Genomic DNA, 22,749 nt, shown 5'->3' on the forward strand with positions numbered 1-22,749 from the left:
AACCTTGACAACGGCGATAGCGTTCACAAGAATTCAGAATGACTACGATACGAAAGCTGACGTTCTGAAGAGTCAATAGAGAGATTAATTGTCATAGTCTATAAGATTCGAACTTTGGCCGGACACCGTACCTCACACCGATTTCGCTGAAATTTGGCATGCAGTCTTGTTTTAGGGTCCTAACTGCCAAATGTATATTAAAAAGTTTCAATTCTTTTTATTTTGGAAAATATCGAGAAGGCCGATTTGAAGCGTCCGTGACGGCTCGCCAACATGGCGGATCGAAGGTGTTCTTGTTACTTCGACACTGAACCTGCCGTCACAGTTTCTCGATCATACTTGGCATAGTTATAAAGAACTATCTTTCTTCTTTCTATATATCAAAATAGATTCGGCAAATGTTGAGTTTGGATGATCAACGGCCAAGAAGTTCGAAGGTATGTTAACGATGTTTTGAACAGTCTCAAATTTACTACAAAATGAAAGGCTAATAACTCCACTGTTATCTCGATTTAGAACTAGCCATTTACCATGAACAAAGCTTGTTCATTGGTGAATTGATTCCATTAATAAAAAAATTGGGGAAATGTAACCGTTAAGAATAAAAAATTATGGAACCTCTAGTAAATTGGCCATTTCAGCGCCATTTCAGCGGATCAGCTCATTTAACAGCAAATAATCGGGAGAATCATGAAAGGGTTACAGTCGTTTATAATAAGCAGTTTCCATGTATTCTTTGCTTATCTTAAACAAATACATGATCTTTGCCAAAGATATGGCGAGTTTTGAGCGTACGATCGTTTCTCCAAATTTTTATGTCGGCAACTTTATTTTATTTGTTGTTGAGATTATATGCTGTTGTTATTCAATATTCGTTTCACAAGAACTTCTGTTGCTCGCATTTCCCAAATCACTGTTTAAGAAATTGCCCATTCCGTAACAGGGTCATTCTTACTTTTTCTTTAAAAATTACTAGGAAAGCAAGAATGTCATAAAACGGTTTTATACTAGTGAAAATACCTTTCAGACATAACTTCAACTGTTCGTGTTATCTGGCTGTTTTCACAAATATGCAAATTAAGGAATTCTTATTTTACGCTTAAAGATTTCTCTAAATCTTTTCGCCTACCTTTTGGCCAAACGAAGTTTTGTGTCTCCAGGCAGAATGCTCGTTATCAGCAATGAAAGTCGAAGAGATACAGAAGCTCGAGTAAAATTCTAACTGCTGTGAAATGAACATCGTTTGAGCTTGACGTGACGTATTTATAGATTGCGCTCGAGCTCCGTTAATTAAGTTTATTCATTTGGCGGTCAGATAAAAATCAATGAATGATCAGAGTTATTTAAGTCCATTTCTAAGCACGAGAGACACGGAAGTTTGTTTCAGAAGCATTTATGCATAGAAATACCGGTTTATTTTTGAGCGGTCAATCTGCATTTATAATAGCTGGGAGTTTGGGGTGTTTTTTGACGAGTTTTGCTGACGAGCAGCGGGAAGTGTTTCTTGAAGCACTGATAAAAAATAACATAACAGAGCTCTTTCATCAGCCAAAACAACCACTTACGCAAATACCACCACAACTAAAGCCCTGACTATTGTTCTCTATTTAAGCCTGTTGGAAATTGTTTTTTTCATACTGAGGTCTAATTATGCCCGCATTGAAAACTGGGGAGAAAATGGAAAAAAATAAAATGAAAATAAATTAGCATACTAAAAAAAATAGTATGCTAATAAGGACAAATTTCCAAACACCGTCACTGTTATGATTTGTTTTGCTTTAAGCTAATGAATTATTAACAAGTTTGTGAAACATTCTAGAATGGAGCAGTCATGATGTGATTCTTCCTCAAAATGCCTTTGATATGAATTCAAAGGCCAGTTGCATGAATATGCTGAATCTGAAGCCATACCTACTTTTTCTCTGTTTGCCTACCTTGAATGGCAGTAAGTGTTCGAATTTGTTTCTGCTTCTGTTTCACTTTGTATCGTTTTTTATTATATATTTTACTTATGTCTGTTTGAATATCTACATTCCCTAGTAGCATTCTAGAAAATAGCATTCTGACGCTTCATAGATGAAAACTTCTGTCGTTTTTTTTAAATCTCTCATTGTTTTACCAAGGTGCGTGCTTTGTTTTTACATTTTTGAAAGATACTTTGACACAAAAAGTTTCTTAAATTTCACGATCATTGGCCATTCGCTTGGAAATTTTATTTTACTCGATTTGAAAACCTCAAACAAGTGTTTGTTATTGCTCGATAACTTTTCGAAAAAAATGATCACTAAGCAGACATTGGATCGAGTTATAGTAAAATTCTAACGTTTGCTCTACTAGCACTTGCCTCGTAAGACGCTGTTAGATTAAGGAATTTTGCAAGAATTTTTTTTGCCAGTTGCGGTGTTGAATTACAGAATCGAATACAACAGTACATGACTTTAAAGGGAATATTAATACTAGGCGATTAAATTCAGTGACTTAATTCATTCCGTGGTCCTCAATAATAAAAGTTGACAAAAAAAATAATTCTGAATGCACTAGCTTTTGTTTACTGGGCTTCCTGTATAAGCATGATTTTTGAAAGAAGCAAATTGATCCACAAATAGCAAATTTTAACAGTGTTTTGTGATAAGGTCTGCGTATATTCATTTTTGTATTCCTTGCGGTTATTTTATTTTTTGTGTTGTAGAGAACGCTATCAAAGATGTTTTCTTAAAACTGCTAAATAATTCAAGTTGCTTAACGCATGGGATCGTACGAATAATTCAAGGTTTCTTCGCATAAAAAATTTTCTCAAGGTATGCATGAAAATGTTCCTTTATGTTCCTTCTAAAGGATCATTACAGAAAATAAAGGAACCTAGCTACATAAAGCGTGGTATTTTTTTTAATTTAGAAGTTCCATTTTTCAAGACATAACAATTGTTTTAAGTCAAGAACACAACCAAAACCTCAAGAAAATGCGAAATAATTAATTTATCACGCTTAGGGTCAACAATGTCAAAAAGAATGTTCAGGATTTACAGTGAAGCAATAATAATTTGTTAGTCGACAACAACCCACGCTTATCCTGAAATGGGCGTAACATATCGTTCGCGAATAACGCTTAGGAAATATGCTAGAAAAGTGCTAAATTTTCTCCTCGAGTTACATCTTCAGATTTATACCATGCCATAGAAAATACAGCCAATCAGAATACAGGAAAGCCGTTGTATATTCGACGGTATTCAACCCAACCTTCCCATCGTGCGCTGCGATCTTATTCTCGATGAAATTTAGTGAGCGTATTTTCTATGGCATGGTATAAAATAGTTACACAACACTTTCTCGTGGTATACTATGAAATATCCCACTTGTCACTTGTATTTTCTTCGTATACACACTCGCCTAAAGGCTCGTGTGTATACCGAGAAAATACAAGTGACTCGTGGGATATTCCATAGTATACCACTCGAAAGCGTTGCATAACTAGTATATATCTAAGGTACCATATCCTGATTACGTCTCCTTGTTTATAAATTCTATAGCTGCAATTTTTCAGGCGTTAATTGTTTTATTTTAACTGTAAGAAAGTTTTTTGTTCCGAGAAATCTTAATTACTCAAAGCTAAACATGTTTAGCGAACAGCGACGTTTTGGTTTTTGGATGCCTTTTGTGATTTGTGATTTTTACGAGGACTCGTTTTGAGACAAAGGAAAAGGGTTACTCGAAAATGGCGTATTGAATAAAGTAATACAAAGAGGATATTACATGGTTGCTTGGAGATATGAAATTTATCTTCTCGTGTTCAAATTGATATCCGATCCCACTCGTTCGCGCATTCTGTTTATTATATAAACCTACTAATTACGATGTTTTTGACGATTTTCCGAAGATTTCCGACCATTTTCCGAAGATTTCCGAAGATTTGCAAAATGCTATCCGAATGTCGTACGAATGTTTCCGAACATTTTCCGAACTTTTCCAAAGATATCCGAAGATTGCCGAAGATTGCCGACGAAGATCCGAAGATGTTTCGACTTAATATCGATTTACTTTGGCTCATTCAGCATTTAAACAGGGCAAACTTGTCAGAAAATGTTTTGAAATCGATATCTGCACATGTGAAGATCATGTTTAAATACTACTTATTAACCGAGAGTGAGGTCATTACAGGGGAATCTCAGACCGAGGCCTTGATGTATTGACCGAGCGACAGGGAGGTCAATACATCAAGGTCGAGGTCTGAGATTCCCCTGTAATGACCAAACGGACGAGGTTAATAAGTTATTTGTTATATGGCCTTTAAAGAGTATTATCAAGAAAAAAAAACACTGGAGGTAAAACTCGCTCTCGCTCTCTGTGGCTCTCTTCGTCGCTCATACTAAAGAAGTATCGGTATGCTTATATTTTTCTTTCAGTTACTGTATTGAAAAGATAGTTATATTTTGTCGGCATTTTTTGTTGTTTTTGCCCCCTCGCTAGTAGCTTTTACTCACAACTCAAAAACCCGTCGAGCCGAGAAAAATTCCCATAATGCCCGGTCATTACAAGAAAATAATGCCCGCTCAGCAGCCAATCAGAGCGCGCGTACTATTGTAGCCATATAATATGTATTTATTTTCACGTGTGAATATATGATTTTATGCGCAAAAGATTTCCCGGTATTTCACTGATGTTTATATAATAAACTGATATACTTAACCGCAGGGAAGTTAAAAGAGGTTCTTCTCGCAGGGTGAGCCTGTTCATACATACTCATAAATTGATTGTCTGTGGCAAAGCATGAAATCATAAAACCCTAAGCTTACCTCGCATTTTCAGCAATGTTATCCCAAATACTTACTGTAACACAAAAGTAAAAACATTTTATTTTAACACTATTGTTTACGCTGTTGATTTTTTGATAAAATAGCTATTTCAGATAACTGCAGATCAATTGAGTTCGAGCCGCAAACAGAGGACAAGGCTCTAGAAAATCACGTGATCAAAAGCATGAAAGTACGTAACCAACTGGTCTGTGAATTACGCTGCTACCGACATAGGGCAGAATGCGTGGACATCATTAATTATTCATAATCCACGAAGCGGCAAATTTGAATACGAGAGCGCTCACAATAAGAGAAGAAAGGACTAAAATTGGTCAAGTAGCGTTGATTAAACTTGCTTCGGCGCTTTATAGAAGTCAAAATCTTAAAACCTACGCACGGCTCTTTGAAGAAGAATGATGTACCTATAATTTAAGCCTAAAATGAAGAGCATTAAGCAAAGTGGAAGGACTATTGTTTTGAACTTGAAAATACAGCAAAAACATGGTATTTTAGTATGAAGACCATTTTTGAAAGTGATTTTAAGAACATTTTACACTGTTTCGAGGAAACCTACGCACGGCACGAAATGCAAGATACCACTTTCCTTTAACAAAATCCGTTTTAATTTTGAAAATTTACGAACTATAACCACTATTGTTTTGAGTTTGAAAACTGCTGGTTGAAGTTGCGTTTGAAAATGGCGCGTTTCGAGCAAGTGGGCAATTGTTTCAAGCCTACGACTGAATGACAATGGTCACCAAGACCAAAACAATACCCATTCAAAAACGCCACTCGTGTGTAAAATGGTTCACAATTGCCGCGAACTTTAAAACTGAGCTTACTGTGCCAGCTGACTTATTCGAATAGCCGACCAGATCGCGCAATGAATAACATCGAAAACGTCAGCTATCGGGAGCTATGAACTTGAAACCTCGATCAACTTTTTTTCAAACTAGTGAACCCACGCTTTGTACATCAAGTTTAATTCAGACTTGTAAGAATGCAAAGCGTTATCTGTTGTTTTTTTTTTTTTTTTTTGACGCTATGAACATGAAATCTCGATTAAGTTTTGTTCAAACTAGTAAACCCACGCTTTGAACATCAAGTTTAGTTCAGACTTGTGAACATGCGAAGCGACGCTATGAACATGAAACCTCGATTAAGTTTTATTCAAACTTGTAAACTGCGTTTTGAACATCAAGTTTAATTCAGACTTGTGAACATGCAAAGCGACGTACGCTATGAACATGAAACCTCGATTAAGCTTTATTCAAACTAGTGAACCCACGCTTTGAACATCAAGTTTAATTCAGACTTGTAAGAATTCAAGGGGACGCTATGAACATGAAATCTCGATTAAGTTTTGTTCAAACTAGTGAACCCACGCTTCGGAACATCAAGTTTAATTCAGACTTGTAAGAATTCAAGGGGACGCTATGAACATGAAATCTCGATTAAGTTTTGTTCAAACTAGTGAACCCACGCTTTGAACATCAAGTTTAATTCAGACTTGTAAGAATTCAAGGGGACGCTATGAACATGAAATCTCGATTAAGCTTTATTCAAACTAGTGAACCCACGCTTTGAACATCAAGTTTAATTCAGACTTGTAAGAATGCGAAGCGACGCTATGAACATGAAATCTCGATTAAGTTTTGTTCAAACTAGTGAACCCACGCTTTGAACATCAAGTTTAATTCAGACTTGTAAGAATGCGAAGCGACGCTATGAACATGAAATCTCGATTAAGTTTTCTTCAAACTAGTGAACCCACGCTTCGGAATATCAAGTTTAATTCAGACTTGTAAGAATGCGAAGCGCCGCTATGAACATGAAACCTCAATCAACTTTTATTCAAACTAGGAGGTAGGCGCGACATCGTTGGTATATCGTGAAGAATGACAAAAAGAAAATCTACGTGGGTACCGTCTAATCTCGCCGCCTTCTAAACGTGCAGGGAGCATTTGACACGAATTCATCGGTAATCTACGTATTTGTGCCACCGAAAAAATAAAATATTTATGTACTTTTCGGCTAAAAAACAAAGAGAACTTTAACCGCTGCATTAACGAAATTGAAATTCCTGTTCGAAAACGTTTTTAAGGATTTTTGATTAATTTTGCCAGATTTATGTCTCAACCCAAATTTATTAACATCAACAGCCTTGCACTGTTTAACTATTTAAAAAAAACGTTTTCATATTTGGTGTTATGCGACGTTCAAGTTTTTAGAATTGAGTAAAAATAAGGGTTTTGTGTTTGTGGGCATACCCTATTTACATATTTTATTCTTTTTTAATGTCAGTTTCAGATAACTGCAGAACAATTCAGTTCCGGCCGCAAACCAAGGACAAGGCTCTAGAAAATCACGTGATCACAAGCATGCAAGTACGTAACCAAAATGTCTGTGAACTGCGCTGCTACCAAGAACCAAACTGCGTGTCTTACAACTATGGCCCAACAGCAAGCAGTGAAACAGCATCATGTGATTTGAACAATCGCACTCATTTACAAGTCTCAAGCAGTGATTTTGTATCGAAGGATGATTATATCTACCGATATGTTTTGGTAAGAAACTAAGCTTGGAGTTACTAAAGCATTTTTAGTATTATATAAATGTCTTCTAGGTCTGAAAGGCCATTGCAAATTTGGCATCTCACATATATTGTCTCACTGTATTGAACTTTACTGACCGAGCTTTTTGACGTTTGTTACAACTTTCTGTAGGATTGGTTCGAAAATTGAACTGGCTGTCTGAGTTTAAAACTTAAAAAAGTATTTTCGAAACATCTTCGGATTCCCTCGGAAATGCTCGAAAATATTTAAAACTTAGGACAGTCTCGAGAATGTCGAGGCTGAAACCACCTTTGGACAATTCGTCAAGCCTGCTCCATTTCCGAGGGGGATAGATCGTCGTGAAAGCCCGAAGGGAAAAGACAGATCAAAAACAAAACAGAACCTGAGTGGATTGAGGAGGGTGAAAAGAGGAAATGCAGGCTTGTAGTATTCCTAAAGGCCACAAAGGCCAGCAACTCGAATTCACAGAGTAGCACTTTCACATACGCGCTAAGCACACAAAACACACTCTTTCGCTCGATACGTGACCACAGTTTCCCGCGCTATGAGAGTCCCGGATGTCTACAAATGGGCAACACTACAACGCTACTGTTCAAAGTTATTTGTACTAGTCCATTAACTTACACCGAAAGAGGCGTGGGCTAAAAAAATTATGCAATACTCCTCTGTCGATGCTAAATAGTAAAAACACTCGTGGGATTTGTCCTTTATTAATTGTAATTTATTGTTGATTTAAGAAAATTTTACATAGTTTTGAACATTTTATATAGTCATTATAAGTTACAACTAAAATAAAAATGAACTACACTGGCATGCAAATTGAACTGTTGTTTTTGTTAATCAGAATTCTTGTCAAAGCAGCCCTTGTCCAAGTAATGCCACATGTCAAACTGGTTTTACTGCAGAAGGATATCGATGCATTTGCCCACAAGGATACAAGGGAGATCATTGTGAAGAAGGTACATCACCATATGATATTCCGTTAAATTTGGAGTGGAAAACAGAATTAATAAAGCATCGTAAACAGCAGTGGTATAGTTGAGGATTGGCTCCAGGGGGACCCCCATGTAACAGCGACAGAGTTCCTTGTCGGAAATTTTAAAAGACACTCCTAATAGTTTACATAATCCATTTCCGGAGGCGTGAATCAAGTCAATATTACCCTTGAGAGGTTCCAGTGACGACTACTTTTATAAATGAGCGATAAAGGCACTAGTCAGCCAAGAGCCAGTCTACGCACCATTCATTCTCGTGTTTTCGTGGCCGGTGGTGACATCAAGGACAACTAACCTTGCATGTGTAGCCTTATAAAACCTGTAAAAATTGGATTTTTTGACGAATTAATATTTTCTGGTTCCTTGTTTTAGATATCGATGAATGTGAAGATAACAGTCACAACTGCAAACCTTATGCGGACTGTTGCAATCTTATTGGATCATTCCAGTGCATATGCAAACCTGACTACATTGGAGATGGAATCACCTGCACAGGTAAATATGTGCTTTATTTCATTGTCGCTGCATTTAGTTAACAAATCACTTCCAAGGAGCATTTCTCCGTCATTGCTCACTGAAGAGAAGTTATATTTATAGGAATTCACAAAATAAATGCAAGAAATGATCTATGTAAACGATATATTTTAGATCCAGTCCTTCAATAGAGAAGTTTTAGGAAGATAAAAACATGACATAACATGAAATATAAACCCAAGTAACAAACTAAGAAGCAAGAGAAGAAGAAGAAGAAGAAGAAGAAGAAGAAGAAGAATAAGAACAACAACAACAACAACAACAACAACAAGAAAAAGAAAAAGAAAAAGAACAACACCAAATCAAAGGAATAGAACAACAACAACAACAGTTAAAAGAAGGACAAGATCAATAACAGGAAAGAACAAGAAGTCCCTGGGAATAAGCAGCTTGTAGCCAGTGGTTATTTTGCCATTGCTGGCGACAACAACGTCCAGCTAAGCACGTTAGACACAAATGGACCTTATTTGCTAAAACAGCGGCATATATTCAAGATTGCTAAATTTCATTATACATGACTGATATTTTCATATACGTTATGTCCACAGGTCAACCGCCAAGAGTGGTAAACTGTTTTAGTCTGACCATATCAGAAGCTACAAACAGTTATGAGATTAACGCTGATCATAGTAGCTGGTCTGAAGATGGATTCTGTCGCGTTATTCCTGAGAAGCAGATCAATGCTGGTGACTCATACACAATGGAGGTTGAACTGATGAATGTGATTACATCATATGGTGTGCATCATGGATTCCCGGGAGTGATGTACAACGTTATCGACGAAAACAACTTTAATTTTGTTTACTTCAGGTCAGTTTCCTGCTCTTGTGGTTACATGGTCTTTTATCTTTAGCTCAACAACAACGACCTTTATTGTACTCTTGCACTTACACGAAAAAGATTAAATTAAAAAAAGTAAGAGTACTAGCTGCCTGGAATAACCATAGGGGCTAGTGGAGCCAGTCAGCCAGTTAACATTAGCATTAAAGGAAAATAAATTACAGGTCGACAAGAGATCAGATACAAAAAAAGAAGAAGAAGAAGAAGAAGAAGAAGAAGAAAAAGCACACTATCAGGGAAGCTCAGTTTAAAGTACACAATACAGACAGTATGTAACTGAGTTAAAGTACCTTTCACGACTGAATTTTAAGCTTGCCATAACAGCGATCTCAGATAGCGTGTTTCTTATACCGGTAAAACGACACAACAGGACTGTACTTGCTAGCAAATTAGTCATAAAGAAAGATTTTGGTGTTTTTTTTTAGATATTACGGCGCGCGCACAGGTGATACCCATCAAGAGATCATTTTCGCGTTATTTTTTAAAATAGTTAAATAAAAGCTGCCGAAATATTAAAACCAAGAACTAAAATATGTTGTGCATTATTCTTTTTTAAAATAACGGCCTTTGTTTTGACATACATCTACTAAAAAAGTCCTATTTTTTGGTGTTTTTATGGCTTTGATCTTAAATTTCTTTAATTTTCTTCGGTGAAAATTTTTTAAATTCTCCCAACGGATTGAATCTGATGAGAAGTAACTTTTAAAAACAAAAAAGTAGGGGTTGTCCGGGTCGTTTTTGCGTTTTTGGTTATTTTGTGTTTTTTTGACTTAGCAAAAAAACTGGCTTTCAAATTTTTTTTAAAAAAAACGGCAAAAAGGGCAGTTAAAAAGGTATCACATCTATGCCAAATTTTAAGGAATTTCACCAAAGGAAACTCTAGTAAATACCAGGGGAAATTTTCTATTTTCGCCCGAATAACAATTACGTCATCAGAATAGAAATTGTCCAAGATCGCTATTTGAGCATGCGCGAACTTTCGAACCATACGAGCTGATGTGTAAAGACGAGCGTTCCCCGTTGTTGTCGGTTTTTGTGCGAATATCTGTTAACCCAAAGGTTAGTTAGAGACATACCTTAATCCTTTACGTAGCAGAATCTCTGAAATTCTGCTCAAAGTATCTCACAATCGCGGAGACTATTCTTTATTTTCTCTTTTGCTTTCGATCGTACGAACTTAACAAAAGCGGCTAGAAGCACCGCGGACGTTGTAAACACCTTTTTAGGGTGTTGTAAACTCTTTTATCTGCTCAACACAGGAAAGCACGGGTGTTGTTTCATTGGCAGGAAGCAAGTCTCGCGTTTTCTCGCCGAAAATGTCACGCTCGCGTGAAGCCGCCATGTTTGTTTTGATTTGCCGGCATTTCAAGCTCGTACCCATTCTTCGTGCGGTGAAGAAACCCTATGGAGCCGCCATATATTTCTGTGTAAAGTCCGTGGGAAAACTTAGACATAAACATATGCAAAAACTAAAACAATACGTAATAGAAATTCATAAATAATTACTGCAGAAATCCTATTTGACCGGAATTGACAACATAAACTAAGACCACTGTATATCGTACCATTCCTGTTTGCAATCTGTTTGAGAAATGAGTTAACTTGTAAGCAATCTACGCAGGCTAGAGAGAGACGAGCTAAAGGAATGTTATGATCACAACCCATTTAGGGGGTGTGGGGGCATGCTCCCCCAGAAAATTTTGAAATTTCTAGGCTCTTAAATGCTATTTTCAGCGTTCTCCACCATATATTTCGTCGAAAAATAGATCTCATCAAGTGTTAAATGATGGCAGGTATTTTCAAGTATTAATAGGACCTTTCCTTCTGCACGAATTTTTTTTTCTTTGCCTTCCCCTTTGCACGATTTTTTTTTCTTGCCATTTTGGCTTGCATGAATTTTTTTTTGGTTTTTCCCCCATCCCCCCATCACTTTTCTAATGGTCCGTCCCTTAAATGTATTAATAGTAGAGTTTCCTTTACTCTAACTTATCGTATGTGGCATCAAATAGTTAACATAACAAAACACTTTTATATCGCAGTACCTATGCCATGCCATGCTGCGTCCTGCCATGCCATGTCACGTCATGTCATGTCATGTCATGCCATGCCATGCCATGCCATGCCACGCCACGCCATGTCATGTCATGTCATGCCATGTCATGTCATGTCATGTCATGTCATGTCATGTCATGCTATATCATGTCATGTCATGTTATGTCATGTCATGTCACGTCATGTCATGTCATGTCATGTCATGTCATGTCATGTCCTGCCATGCCATGCCATGCCATGCCATACCATGTTATGTCATGTCATGTCATGTTATGTCATGCTATATCATGTCATGTCATGTTATGTCATGTCATGTCACGTCATGTTATGTCATGTCACGTCATGTCATGTCATGTCATGTCATGCCATGTCATGTCATATTATGTCATGATATATCATGTCATGCACATGTTATGTCATGTCACGTCATGTCATGTCATGTCATGTCATGCCATGTCATGCCATGTCATGTCATGCTGCGTGTTACCATGTCATGTCATACCATGTCATGTCACGTCATGTCATGCCATGTCATGTCACGTCATGTCATGCCATGTCATGTCACGTCATGTCATTTCATGCTATGTCATGTCATGTCATGTCATGCCATGCCATGCCATGCCATGTCATGTCATGCCATGTCATGTCGTGTCATGCCATGCCATGCCATGCCATGCCATGCCACGCCACGCCTTGCCACACCATGACATACCAGCCATGCCACTCAAACAGCACAGCACTCAAAAGAAAAAGAATAAGAAAAAAGAAAGAAAAATAATAAAAGAAGTTTGCGCCCTCCAAAAAGGTTATTTTTCGTTCTCCTAAATTTTATTTTGACTCCTTGGTCACCTGAGAGGTTAGTTACGTTTTCATCCTCCTATCTAGCCTTAAGGTTATCAAGTTAAGTTCAAATTAGGAAATATTCAATCTTAATTGTATATTCGTTACCTAGCCAACCTTGCTCGACCGAAGGCCCATCTACACTGGTGTTTTTAATGCAATTTTTGGCAATCGCGCTTGCGCTGCAATCTGCTGCATTTTTAGCACGCTCTCAATAGGATTTCTATAAAACGTGATAAAATGATCAAATCGCACTGAAATAGCAGCTTCATTAGTTGATACGTGCGATCAATAGGTGTAACCCTTCCGCCATGGAAATCATAGTTGAAAACGCGATAGAAAAAAATCGCCTGTGAACGAGCCTTTAGAAAGCAAGATGCCAAACTTTTGTGAATATTAACTTTTCCTCCATATACTCCTGTTTATTTAGGCTGCACGATGAGGCCGATTGCTACAGAACTGGTCACGTGTTGGATGGACAATGCGTGTGGGGACTGAGAGACACTTGTCCAAATGGCAACCCAAGTGGTGGAGTCTGGTTCACTGTCCGTGTTGAAGTCAGTTCAGATAAAAGCGTTGATATCTACCTCAACAATGATCTTGTGACGTCACTCACAGCTTATTTCAACACAAAAGGCCGTGGTGGAGTATTGGTTGCCAATGGTTTCAGTAATATAATGCAGTTCAAGAAATTCAGCGTAACCAGTAATTAAATAATCGCGACTATCACTCGCACCTGCAAGCGTAGTCACCTTGTATGTAGGGCGAAAGTGACTAAATGATGTGATCCTCGCAGCGTGTAAGCAATTTAAGCACTTGCATTGTTTAGACTAAAAACATTCCAAGGCTACAACGGGATTTGAACCCATGACCTCCGCGATACCGGTGCGTTGCTGCTCTACCAACTGAGCTATGAAGCCTTGATACCATGCCATGGCTTCATAGCTCAGTTGGTGGAGCAACGCACCGGTATCGCGGAGGTCATGGGTTCAAATCCCGTTGTAGCCTTGGAATGTTTTTAGGCTAAACAATGCAAGTGCTTAAATTGCTTACACACTGCGAGGTTCATTTCATTCATTTCATCATAAATCCGCAGTTTACATATATGTCTTGCAATATTCACTTTTTCCGCCAATGAAATGAGTGTTGTGTAGTTTAGATATCAATGTGGTGAGCCGATGCAGAGTATGACAGCTAGTTCTTATTAACTGAGCAGGTGGTCTGTATGGACGAATTTTGAACGGGATCGTGAGTACGGACCAAACGCAGCGAGATCGTATTACAGTCCCTGAACTCTCCCTTTTGTGCCCATTGGTTAAGAGCCATGGTCGATGCGAGTATAGGCCATGAAAATGGCGTATTCTGTAACGTAACGTAAGGCAAATTTCAGAAGAAATGGCAATTGTCGCGAGTTTTTCATATTGTTCATATTTTCGCGTGAAAGGAATATAATAACGTCAAGTATTGAAAAAAAATAATTCATATATGTGAACTGCAGATGAGAATTTTAAATTGAAGAAATCATCCTCGCAGTGAATTGCAATTAAAGAACTCACAATTGACCTCAAGATATGAACTCAATGACAATTGACCTTGCTCCTAATGTGAGGCTTCAATAGCTCAGTTGGTAGAGCATCGCACCGGTATCGCGGAGGTCACGGGTTCGAATCCCGTTGAAGCCAGAATTTTTTTCTGGTTTCTTTCTATGCAATTTAGTAAGTAAGTAAGTAAGTAAGTAAGTAAGTAAGTAAGAAGAGTAAGTAAGTAAGTAAGTAAGTAAGTAAGTAAGTAAGTAAGTAAGTAAGTAAGTAAGTAACTTTACATCTCATTCGCAGCTCGCATATATGAATTATTTCAAATACTTTGCGTCATTGTACTTACTTACTCGGTGGAGCTCAAATCACTCGCTCAAATGAAGATTTTTTTGCACGCGTATACTACGCCATCCATGGAACTATCGTTAGTAATTGCAGGCCCAAGACCCGCATCTTGACAGTGACCAGCGGATTGCAGATTACGCGTGCGCGCTACGTTTATTGCGGGCCCAAGAGAGGCCCGCAACCCTAATCTTGACATTGACCAGCGGATTGCGTATTACGCGTGCGCGCCACGTTTATAAAGGCAATCTGCAAACCGGAAGTTGAAAATTTTGTTCTTCCACTAAGAACGATCGGAATGTAAAAAATGTGTCAATCACGACAGTTTGTCGTAACACCGGAAGAGAAAAATCTTGTCTCCAAGAGCGATAAGAATGCGAAAAATCAACACTTTGTCACATTAGATCGAGGCTTCTGTCGTAAGATTGCAGACATTACGTTTTGCAGACGTTGTTTTATAGGTGTTGTTTTTTTAAAGGTGTTGCTTTTGAGAAGATCTGCTGTGATTGTATCACGGATAAACTACGGCAAAGCGAATGATTCCAACAACGGTTATTCTCGAGAAATTCCTTATAACACTGACAACAAAGCGAGTTTGCCGACGGAGGAAAATCACATCTCAATTCACACCGCGTGCTCGACAACACTTCGCAAAACTGTCAATCAAAAAAACAACTCTGATTGGTTCGCGGCAATAGGAAACGATAAAAAACATTCGTGACTTTAGCGTGACGCGTTACTCGACCTTAAATGCATGGTCCAACCTCTGGCCACACTGGATTCATTGTAAGCATAACTGAAGCCTGTCTGGCGAGAAAAAAAATCATCATAATTTCGCACACATTGAGATACTGTTATTCTCGGTGGACAGACTCCCAATAAACAACCGCAGTTTATAAAAGAAATCTCAATTACCACAGTTGTGCCAACTTCTGGAAAACTTCCCAAAAACTTCGACTTGAAGTAATTTTCCAAACTAACAAAAAACACTTCCCTTCCAGTACCTTCTCTTAACTGCATCGAGGCCCGCACTTTCTAACCTGTGGTTACCACTAGTATTCTACTATAGTATAGGATTTTGTAGCGAATAGTGATATGTGAGGGATCAGAAGGATAACGCATACTAATCGTGTCGTTTGTCCGTAATCAGTTCCGTGGGTTTTACGATCAGTCCCGCAGGTATTGCCGATGTTGTGTCATTTCAGCGTTTGGACGCCATCTTGGACTATCTGGCTGGCTGGCTGCTGGCCGAGACAGATGGCCTCGATCTCATGCAAAATGACATGGCGTCGGATCTTGCGATCGCAGAAACGTTTTGTGCCCGAAGAAATGATGCCGAAATGTAATGTAAAATATTTCAGGGGTATCATCCAGGAACGTTAAGTTTCAGTCAGTCACCGAACGTTGTAAAACGAGTTGAAATCGAGCAGAACGATTCGAAGTTGTGTAAGGAAAACTTGCGTGCTTTCATGCTGTACGGTTTACAAAATTGTCAGCATTTTACGCAAAGACTGTGGGTAGAATAAAAAACAAATTGCTTTATCGCTTCTTTGAATTTGTGATATATTTGCAGATATTTTAGATGTTTTAACAAGTAAGTCATTAATTATGTATTGAATGTTATGTGTGTTGACTAATTGTGACCTTTAAGTTCTCTTGAAGTACTCTGTCTGACTTTCTTTTTCAAATTCCCCGTGGTATCTATCTTGGGAAGAACGCACTACCCTAACCTCTGATTACAACTAGTTTATGACAATGTTATGAGAGTCACTCTGATCTTCGCCTCCCACGCAGTCGTTCTTAGGGGCGGTCGTGTTACACTCATCCTCGTGTAGCACGATCACCCCTAAGAACGACTGCGTGGGAGGCTACTGTGATCTGGACCGTTCTGGCCTTCCTGGATATTGTATCTACTGTATATATGTATATATAGTATGTATGTTCATTAAATTTGCTTTTGGACGCAATTTACAACAGTTGTTTTTGCACTAAATTTGCGCGCTTGGTCGCGTATATAGTTGAATTTGTCATTTAATCGGGCATACCGTAAACTTCCGGTTATAAGCCCCCCCGTTTATAAGCCCCCCCGGTTATAGGCCCATCTACCTGGAAACAAAAAAATACATCCGATTATAAGCCCCCCCGGATATAAGCCCCCCCTCTACCGGATGACAGTACTGAACAGGGCTAAATGTTGCTTTATTATGCGTTTTTAACTTACAAACGTGTTTCAGTCAACACTCCCGTGACACTTTTCGAAACGGTTTTTTCATTCCGCTTATAAGCCCTCCCGGATATAAGCCCCCTCCGCTTATAGGCCCACCCAAAACCCCTTACGAAGTTGTATAAGCCCAGGGCTTATAACCGGAATTCTACGGTATATAACCCTAACATCCGGGGGTTATTGAAATTTCTTTTTTTGCGGGGAAGCTCCTCCCGAGGTCGAAGCCCCGACCCTTTCGTGTACCATGCATTTTTGACAGAAAAGGTTACCCCTTCGTGTACCTACTATAGAAAATCGTACCGCTTTCACATACTAGAAGGAACAATGCACTCTTTCTTAAATATTTCACAGTTGTTTGACCCCTTAAAACGACCGTTCGGTAGGTATATTCGAGATAGTATAAAAAGGTACTTATAAATACTAAAAAGGCAGTTCTTCCTGTCCTCTTGCATGCTTCAATTCGTGAAATCTCTATCCCGAAGTACCTATATCCACCCTGGAGTATAAATGGGTACTGGCGAATTTTTAGGGCAACCTGACAGAATCCTGAGTAGTAGCAGTAGTAGCTGGGGAGTAGGCAATACTCTTGGTCACTTTATGGTGCAGAATCCGGAGTCAAGCACTTAGGAGCTCGAGCAATGAGCCAGTTGGGGTTAAAGGTTTTTTTTTGCCCCAATGAAATACTGTTCGGAACTCACGACGGTGAAGCCGAAGACAACGTAAACTGGGAATTTAATTCGCACTTCAACTTCTAATGTTTTAAATCATATAAACATTTCTTCACATTTATATTCGTTAATTCACTCAACAATTCCACGTAATAGCGAGTACAAAGTAATTTCCTAGTTTTCGTTGTCTTCGACTTCGCCGTCGTGATTTCCGAACAGTATTTCTTTGGAGTACCCCTGAGGACGTTTTGTCGTGGAACACGCGTACGTTGGCTTTCAAGGAGAGGGAATAGGCAAAAATTTTGACCAATTTCAGTGAAAATTGCATAAATTGTCCAAGTAGGTGGTACAGATCATCGTAATTCGGCAAATTTACGACCTAAATTGATATTCCAGCTAGTTTTAAAGGACAACGGCACGAACTCATTGCACTCAAATTGGGCCAGACTATAGTCCGAAGGCTATTCTTTCGAGTACCGAGATATCCAATGAAAGCGATTCGAGGAAATATGTGTTTTCGGTTTCATTTCAGAGGCGGTACCCGATTCTTTGATGTCGAAGTTGCACGCCTTGTGTAAATATTTGTATTCTGTACACGAGTCGAGACTTAAACTCCTAGAACTGCTCTCGCGCGCTACAAATCGCCAAAAAAACGGCATTAAAACAAACCTAGACAATGCGAAAATATTTCTATTTCATTTTATTGCAAATACGAGTCGTAAAAGCCGATTTTAGAAAGCTTTAATATTTACAATAGCAATTAGTGAAGAAATTTGAATATTCATATGGGCATGCTGTGACATCACTAACATGGATGGTAAGCCTGTGCTTTTACACCGAGAAATATAGCTCGAAACTTACAATAAAGTTTCCGTTTCATCTTTGTCTTTCTGTTTATTTTCAAGCCCTTCGATGGAGCAAGGCTTTCAAGCGTTTAGCAAGGAGACAGTATTATCAGTATTTGCGCTATCTTCGGTAAAAGTAGATTTTTTTGTGAATTAAGTTTGTTTATGCATTGCAATGCTGTGCGCTTGTATCTGCCGTCATAAACTTTCGTGGCGATGATTTGCCAAATATTCTGCTTTCTACCCATCGCCGATAATTCCTGTTGTATCGCTTCAGTACCCCATATTTTAAATAAGCATTTGGTCTCATAGAAGGCCCAATTTTGAAGCTTTTAGGCACTCGCTTCCTCACCGCATGTCCGCCATTTTTAACGTGTTTAGTCTGATCATGATTGAAACTACCTCGTGAGGTACCTTCAATCATGATAAGAATAAACATGTTTCAATCATGATTCGCACAATGCACTGCCTGATGTGAACACTTTTCACATGGAAACATGTTTCATTCGTGATCAGACTAAACATGTTTCGGCCTAGTGCGAGCACAGCTTTAGTGTGTAGCAGTGTTTACTAATTAGTTATGTGTGCGTGGTAAACAAAGACAAAAAAAAAAGAATTACCAACTATAGCGGAATAAAAAGAACTAATACAAAGGAGTAGCGTGTACTATCTCACTATCTATTTCACAGGTTAAGTAAAACCACTCTAGCAAAGAATAACGAAGCGGACGGATCTGGAACCAGTCGAGAAAACAAGTTTGCTTCCTCAACTTATCAGACGTTAACCTAATTCCCGCAATCATCACTAATTAAACTTCATTGCTTCATTGCTTCGTTCATTACATTACAGTAAGGTGATTGGACTAAGTGGTTTCATGCAGTTCATCGCACGACAATCTTAGTTTAGATAGCCGTTCTGCGGTGCTTTTTGAGTAGTTGATCGCTGGTGTATAGGACCTTGTGCAATTTTACAAACGGTGCTAAAACAGTACCATACAGGATTCATTTATGGAAGCATTGCCTTTAAATGTTTTGCGTCAAACCCCTCCCCCTCCCTTAAAAATCAATCCACTATCAGGTTAAATTGTAAAAATTGAACATATTTCCTTGTTAGCACTAGTAAAATTACTAATTTTAAAAACACGAAACAACTTTTTAAAGACATGTTTCGGCATGACTTATGCCATCTTCAGTTTATTGAGAATTTAAAATCTAGGGCTATATATATACCCAAGCTACAAATACAAAAATAGAAATGTATACAAAGTAAAATTACAATAACAAAAGATAACGGTAAAGCCGTTACAAAGTGGCAGGTACTGTCTGGTACTGTCTAGAACAGTAATTACTTACAGTGTGAGCTTTAGACCGTTACTAATAGAACAAAAGATTAAAATAAAAAGGTGTTGACATGCTGCACTTGAGTGTTTAAATCTGGTTTTAAACTATTAATGTAAAAGGCCTCTTTTAATTTAAGAAAATAAACGGTTTGAGCAGAATCCAAAATTTTAAAGCAATCAGATGTGTATAAATTTTTGCAATTAGATGAACTGTTAAGGTGTTTAAAAACATGTGAATTTTTGTCAGTTAAAGTATGCTCTTTGATCCTTGTTGAAAAATGACGGGAAGTCTCGCCAATATAACGGGAGTTACATCCCGCACAAGTAAATTGATAAACAACAGAGGATCTAATAGCATCAGGAATGGGATCTTTAAAACTGAAAAAATTCTTTATTTTAAAAGAGGAAAAAACTAACTTGATGTTTAAGTCGCTGCAAAAACGCCTAGATAACTGTTTAATTTTTATCTGGGTTATATTAGATACATTGCCGATGAAAGGTAGTTTAAAATAGCGAGTGCTGGTGTTGTTAGAATTACTAATACTAACATCACTAGAGGAATTAAGTCTAACATTATCTAGATAACGTTTAATGATTTTGTCAATTATGTGGGAGGGAAATGAGTTACGTTTAAGAGTTTCTGTTAATTTAGCGAGATCTTTGCGAAAACCCGAATTAGAGTTATTGATTTTAAAAGCTCTGTCAACCAAGGTATGAATTAAACCTATTTTATACTTAAATGAAGTAAAACTAAAGTAATTAGTAAGAAGACCAGTGTAGGTTTTCTTATGATATATAGACATGGTACAAATAGGAGAAGAGTTATCTACTAAAATATCTAAGAAAGGTAATTTACCCTCTAACTGCTTTTCAAATGTAAATCTCATGTTAGGATGTCTGGTATTAAGGTAATCTAAAAATAACATGGCATCTTGCTCATTGTTAAATACACAAAAGGTGTCATCGACATATCTACGGTAAAATAAGATAGGGGAGTCTTTATAATTATTTAACCACTGTTCCTCATGGAAACCCATAAACAAGTTAGCTAAGATAGGAGCCAAAGGGGAGCCCATAGCCACCCCATCAATTTGATCATAAAAACAACCATTGAATAAAAAATGGGTATGAGAAGTAGCAAATGAAAACAACTTTTTAAGACTAACCTTACTAATGGGAAAATCAGGATTATGTTTGAAGATAGTATTGACTGCAATATTTATAGTCTCCACTTTGTAACGGCTTTACCGTTATCTTTTGTTATTGTAATTTTACTTTGTATACATTTCTATTTTTGTATTTGTAGCTTGGGTATATATATAGCCCTAGATTTTAAATTCTCAATAAACTGAAGATGGCATAAGTCATGCCGAAACATGTCTTTAAAAAGTTGTTTCGTGTTTTTAAAATTAGTAAAAATTGAACAGTTTTCAAAGTTAGTTTCGTTTGCTTGTGACTTTAAATTATAACGCCCAAGAGTCATATGATTGGAAAGTAAAGCTATTGTTTTGTCATTTAGATCCCAGGGGCGGATACAGGGGGGGGGGGGTGGATAGGGTGGATATCCACCCCCCATTTTTCAGTAACAAAAATCGAAATGTCACTTTATTTGAAATAGAAAATAAATAAAGAAAGAAAAATTAGCTCTCGCTCATGTCTGGTTGTTGTTACGCCACGTTTCGCCGTCTGCCGTCACTTTTCGCGCAAAAGTTCGCAAGGAAGCCATTTGACAACGCCTAGTGAGGCGAAGTAAGATTCTGATTGGCTCATTATTGCGAAATTTGCAGGGAAACGTTCGCGCTTACCAACCCATGTGCTCAGTCGATGTTCAGGTTTGATGACAACCTCGTTCCCAGGGTCTTGTGGGTAATTTCCAAGATGGCGGGTCTGCCATCCACCCCCCCTTTTGAAATCCTGGATCCGCCCCTGGATCCATATAATTTCTTTGCAAATATTAATTTTCATAGCAGGTATTTTCCAAAGCTTAATAAAATCAATTTAACTTAGCCGTGACACAGTCCTTGTTAAGGTACTGACACACGAAGAGACATGTCGCAGGAAGATGTCCCATTGTGCCACAATTAGATACAATACAATACAATACAATACAATACAATACAATTTTATTGTCCATACGTGGGACGAGGTCTCCCTCAATGTCCGAGCCAGAGGCTCATGTATAAAACGTAGATGTGTGGCTGCAACGAGTCCCTGTTCCATTTTCTTGTGTGTGTACTTTGTTATTTTGTCCCTCCTACATTTGCAACATATCCCTTAGCTAGCTTAGGTATTACAATCCATGGCAATAAACACGTAATAATTTCATTAAAGGGATGCCTGATATATTTAAAAGTGTTTTCTATTGCACCGTCTCACAGGTCTACATGCACCTGGCAGCGTGAGATGAGCTGCCGAGCAGCGGGAAGTGTTTCTTGAAGCACTGATAAAAAATAACATAACAGAGCTCTTTCATCAGCCAAAGCAACCACTTACGCAAATACCACCACAACTAAAGCCCTGACTATTGTTCTCTATTTAAGCCTGTTGGAAATTGTTTTTTTCAAACTGAGGCCGGTCTAATTATGCCCCCATTGAAACACTCTCAGTAGGAGGTTATATTTGCCCCGCGTGAAATGACATAGCTAATTCCTCGTTTCTTTTCGCGGATTTAATCAATGTTCAAGTAGACTTGCTTTAACCTAACAGTTTCATAAGGGGATAATAAAGCCTTTCAGATATTTTTCTTCTCCTCTTAAGGGAATGTTTTTGTTTCGCTGAATTCTTTCACTACAACAGGTCGCAGTTGTAAATAACATAAATCAGTATGTAACAAAATGTAAAACAACACGACTGTATATTTTTGCCATATTGTCTCCCTTTGAATAACTTGGTGGTTGATGAAAACAATTATATTCCCAGTTAATAATGATTCTGTATTCTCCTTAGCTGTCACCTCAACAACGCAATACTGTAAGGAGATTTTATATGAATCCCCGACTTTAAGAGGTACAAAAGATAACTTTTTAGGTTGTTATCTTACGCTTCACTGAGGTACCAAAATGATTTTGTTTTTGTTTTTGTCAGGTTTTTGTTTTTCTCTTAGCGCTTTAACAGGTGTTAAACTCTAGGTGGCCTAACTAGTAATAGCCTACAATTAGCAGAAGGGCTTT

General features: G+C 38.0%; 2 protein-coding genes and 1 non-coding gene across 4 annotated transcripts in view; all 3 read left to right on the plus strand.

Annotated features, from left to right (window-relative positions):
• Positions 1–22,749, plus strand: part of LOC144662731 (uncharacterized) — a 70,859-nt gene that overhangs the window by 41,395 nt on the left and 6,715 nt on the right. The window lies entirely within an intron of this gene.
• Positions 1,869–13,391, plus strand: LOC144662738 (uncharacterized). Of its 2 annotated transcripts, XM_078523631.1 has the most exons (7): positions 1,869–1,945; positions 4,903–4,979; positions 7,100–7,356; positions 8,210–8,324; positions 8,733–8,855; positions 9,443–9,704; positions 13,057–13,391. In XM_078523631.1, the coding sequence occupies exons 3-7, from the start codon at positions 7,171–7,173 to the stop codon at positions 13,337–13,339; spliced, it is 969 nt and encodes a 322-aa protein (XP_078379757.1). In that variant the 5' UTR covers positions 1,869–1,945; positions 4,903–4,979; positions 7,100–7,170; the 3' UTR covers positions 13,340–13,391. The 2 variants fall into 2 exon arrangements, with proteins under 2 accessions (XP_078379757.1, XP_078379756.1); XM_078523630.1 differs by lacking the exon at positions 4,903–4,979 and having other exon boundaries at positions 1,871–1,945; positions 7,094–7,356.
• Trnat-ggu (transfer RNA threonine (anticodon GGU)) lies at positions 14,235–14,308 on the plus strand. The gene has a single exon. It is a non-coding gene; the product is annotated as a tRNA-Thr (tRNA).

Source organism: Oculina patagonica, chromosome 8 (genome assembly GCF_052425735.1).
Source record: "Oculina patagonica isolate OP01 chromosome 8, crgOcupat, whole genome shotgun sequence".
Taxonomy (NCBI): Eukaryota; Metazoa; Cnidaria; class Anthozoa; order Scleractinia; family Oculinidae; genus Oculina; species Oculina patagonica.

What these genes read in the sequence shown, in the direction of transcription:
- LOC144662738 (XM_078523630.1), top strand. Translation starts at nt 1,885, where the DNA reads ATGAATATGCTGAATCTGAAGCCATACCTACTTTTTCTCTGTTTGCCT. An exon ending in ATATCTACCGATATGTTTTG is followed by an intron (nt 7,357 to 8,209) that starts GTAAGAAACTAA and finishes TTTGTTAATCAG; the next exon opens with AATTCTTGTCAAAGCAGCCC. An exon ending in TTTAATTTTGTTTACTTCAG is followed by an intron (nt 9,705 to 13,056) that starts GTCAGTTTCCTG and finishes CTGTTTATTTAG; the next exon opens with GCTGCACGATGAGGCCGATT.